Source organism: Plectropomus leopardus, chromosome 16, assembly GCF_026936395.1.
Source record: "Plectropomus leopardus strain MGB_pleo_1.0 chromosome 16, ASM2693639v1, whole genome shotgun sequence".
In the NCBI taxonomy this organism is placed as follows: Eukaryota; Metazoa; Chordata; class Actinopteri; order Perciformes; family Serranidae; genus Plectropomus; species Plectropomus leopardus.
The window spans coordinates 967501-971153 of record NC_142191.1 but is presented as its reverse complement, the minus strand read 5'-3'; the positions used below and the strand labels follow the sequence as shown (position 1 = coordinate 971153).

The following is a 3653-nucleotide window of genomic DNA, read 5'->3' as shown; positions in this document are numbered from 1 at the left end:
GTGAGCCGGGAGCCCGTGGGGAGGCGGGGCTGCGTCAGGGGGACGGCGTTCTGGGAGTGTCCGATGCTGAAGCTGGAGGAGGCGGAGTGAGCGGTGGGGTCGAGCTGCGATGATTGGACTGCTGGTGCTGTTGGGGGGGCAGCAGGAGGGGAGGAGGGGCGCCTGGGGAGGAGAGGACACCGTCAATAATCAGTCGTCAATAATCAGTTGTCAATCAGTCTATTGATCTGCTGTCAGATAATCCTGTGACCTTTGAACCAGCGGATGTTTGTGGTTCCCGCTGCAGCGAACAGACGTGAGAGCGCCGTCAGGAACAAAAATGAAAGAAAAAAAATCTTCAAATACATTTTTCAAAAAGAAAAAAATGACAAAAATGTTTAAAGAAAAAAAAAGTTAAAAAAAAAAAAGTTTTGAGAAAAAAAATCCAACATGTTTTAAGACAAAAAGGCCAAATTTTAAAGAAATACAGCTGCCAAAAAAAAACATTTTCTAGAAAATACAAAATTCATTGTTCATAATTGTTAATAATTGTTTAATGAAAAAAAATCCCCAAAAATGTTAAAAGACACAAAAACAAAACAAATAACTGACGTCACCTTGAGGTCGTAGGAGGAGAACGGCCTTCTGGGAGTTTCTGTGGAGGAGGACAGCAGGTCCGGCAGGTGATTGGCTGCTGGTTTCACTCTCAGGTGAGCTCGGCTGTTGGTCTCCACTCCGTAGTGACACGACGAGGGCCTCTGTCTTAGCCCCGCCCCCTCACTGCGGGCATACTGTCCACCTGTGTAGCCCTTCACACCTGCGGAACCCTTCACACCTGTAGAGCCCTTCACACCTGCAGAGCCCTTCACACCTGTCCTCTGAGGCGTCACAGGTGTGGTGGGCGTGGCCACCTCGCAGGTGGACTTGGCTCTCTGCAGAGCTCCGTTCAGTTTGGGGCTGCCGCTCTCGCCGCGCACCTGTCGGATCCTGTCCTGCCAGTAGGTGGAGCTCCCGTCCGTCTTCCCGCCGTCGCCGCGGCGCTGGAGCTCCTCGTACTGGTACGCCTCGTCCTCCGCCAGTTCTCCCAGCCGGCCCAGCGACTGGGCGCGTTTCCGTGCCGACGGGCTGCTGCGGCGCAGAGAGTTGGAGCTGGAGACGGACAGACGGCTCATCTCGGAGATCAGCTGCGCGATGTAGTCCCCGTGACCGATAAAACTGCCCCGAACAATCCTCTGCAGACACAATATTCATAAATGTAATCATATTCTTTACTCTGGGGGAGCCATATGACATAAAGTTAAATTAAACAAAAAATTAAAGTTAAATTAAATAAAATAACATAAGAAACAATACATCAAAATAAAATCTTGTAAAAATAAAATAAAGTGAAATGAAAGAAAATGGAAAATGATAAAATGAAATAATCTAAAAAATAAATAAAGTTATATCAAAAAGTCAGATTAATTAAAACAATATAGAACATAATAAATAAAATACAATAAATGATGTAAAAAATAAAGTGAAACAAAAATAAGTTTATTAAAATTACATAAAGTAAGGTTAAAAATAAACAAGATTAAATAAATAAAATAAAAATGTAAAGGAATGTAATGTTTTTTTTAATACATAGAAAATAATAAATTAATATAAAATAGGTAAAATAAAATGTAATAGCATAAATAGGTTTAAAGAAATAAAACGTAGTAAATGTGTTTATCAAAAAAGTATTCAAAGAGTTAAAACATTGATATGCTCAGATCCTTTTGCTTAATAACTCTAAACACAGATGTTGAGTTCACTAAATCTAAAGTGAAATTCAGAATTAAATATTTCAGTGTATTAAATTTCAGCTTCATCTAAATGAAAAGTTTTTAATCTGAGTTTTAAATAAAAATCTGACAGAATATAAGTTTTTTTATAAGAATTAAAATAGATCAGACATTATGAAACAAATTATCCTAAATCATTTTTACAGTAAAATAAATATACTTACTTCACTGAAACTTGACTCTTTATTGTGAGATAAATATTTAGATTATTTAGATAATATCATATAGATTATTTTATGTCACGTTCCGTATTTTCATTTAAACATTTAGGAATTAATTCTCCGTTCATGAACACTTCCTACTTTTTATAATTTGATTTTATACTAACATGACTTTGTGTTTTTTATATAAATGTGACTTTTTTATTGCTCACGTGACTTTTACCACGTACATGACTTTTTAATTTTTTGTTTTTATACTTGCATGGCTAAAGTGACTTTTTACTTTTTATACATAAGTGACTGTTTAGTTTTTAAACTCAGGGACTTTTGACATTTATACATACCTGACTTTTTACTCTAACATTACTTTGAACTTTTTATATTACGGTGACTTTGTAGTTTTGAAATTAACGTGACTTATAACATTTACACAAACGTGACTTTTTACTTTTTACACTATCGTGACCATTTTCTTTTTATGACTAAAATGACTTTGTAATGTGCGTTTTTTGTTTTGTTATGATCTGACCTTCTCGAGCTGGACCTCTGTGATCCTGGACGGGTCCACCAGGGGGCGTGGCCTCCGCAGCGTGTCGATGACGCTCTGCCATTGTGGCGGCAGACCCACGTAGCGCCCGGTGGCGGCATCGAACGACGTGTGGACGCGGTGCTGGAAATCCTGCGGCGCCGATATCTGCAGTCTGCGCTTTTTCTTTCTGCGCTGGAACATCGCCACGGCAACGCAACAGCGCAGCGGCAGTGAGACCTGAAGGAGACAACAGGAAGCAGCACGCTCAGCTCCGGAAGAACGCCGTCGCCCATCAGACTGAGACATGATGGAGGGTAAACACACACAAACACTCACACAGGGAGGTACACAACAAACACACACACACACACACAGATGAAGGTGCACACTAAACACACATTGAACACACAGTCAGACACACACACACATAACACACACATTCATGGTAAACACACACATGCTCCTCGTGTCGGTACACTGGCAGCGTCTCTTCCTGTTCAGGTGGTTTACCTGAGCTGGGTCACATGACCTGCTCCTGCTCCTCCCTCTCTGACTCACACACACACACACACACACACAGACCGACCAAACAGCCCAGGTGAGAACTCACCTGTCTGCATCACCAACGGTCATTTAACAAAGAGCTGCAGGCACAAACACAGCAGCTACACACACACACACACACACACGCACACACGCACACACACACACACACACACACACACATACACACACACACACAAATATACACAGAATTAACTTGGTAAATAATTCACCTGTTTTGTTTACAAAAACAAATGTAGGAATGTAAAGAAAAATGTGAAAAGTATGAAAAAGAAGAAAGAAATTATGCAAAAAAATACAGATATAAATGTGTAGGTAAAAACTGATTTTGAAAAATGGTAATAACTATGTAAATAAATACAGAAATTAAAAAAGGAAAAGAAAAGAACTATATACATGACAAAAATAATGTGCAAAAAATACAGAAATAAATGTATAATTAAATATTAATTTAAAAATTATGGTAATAACTATGTAAATAAATACAAAGAAATACAGATGCAAATATGCAAATATGTGCACAAATAATTATGTAATACAACAGAAACAAACATCTGAATAAATACATAAATAAATATTCTTATGCTGCTT

General features: G+C 39.0%; 1 protein-coding gene across 4 annotated transcripts in view; it reads right to left on the bottom strand.

The window, feature by feature from the left end:
• Nucleotides 1–155: 155 nt before the first annotated feature.
• The window catches only part of LOC148186779 (uncharacterized), a 13106-nt gene continuing 9608 nt past the window's right edge, over nt 156–3653 (bottom strand). For 2 of the 4 annotated variants that reach the window (XM_088089842.1, XM_088089843.1), the window contains exons 2-3: nt 2499–2735; nt 156–1211 (exon numbers count right to left, since the gene is read on the bottom strand). In XM_088089842.1, the coding sequence (XP_087945968.1) occupies nt 522–1211; nt 2499–2699 (891 nt within the window). In that variant the 5' untranslated portion in view covers nt 2700–2735 and the 3' untranslated portion in view covers nt 156–521. Of the gene's footprint in view, nt 1212–2498 lie in introns of all 4 variants that reach the window. The other 2 variants (XM_088089844.1, XM_088089841.1) reach the window with 2 other exon arrangements.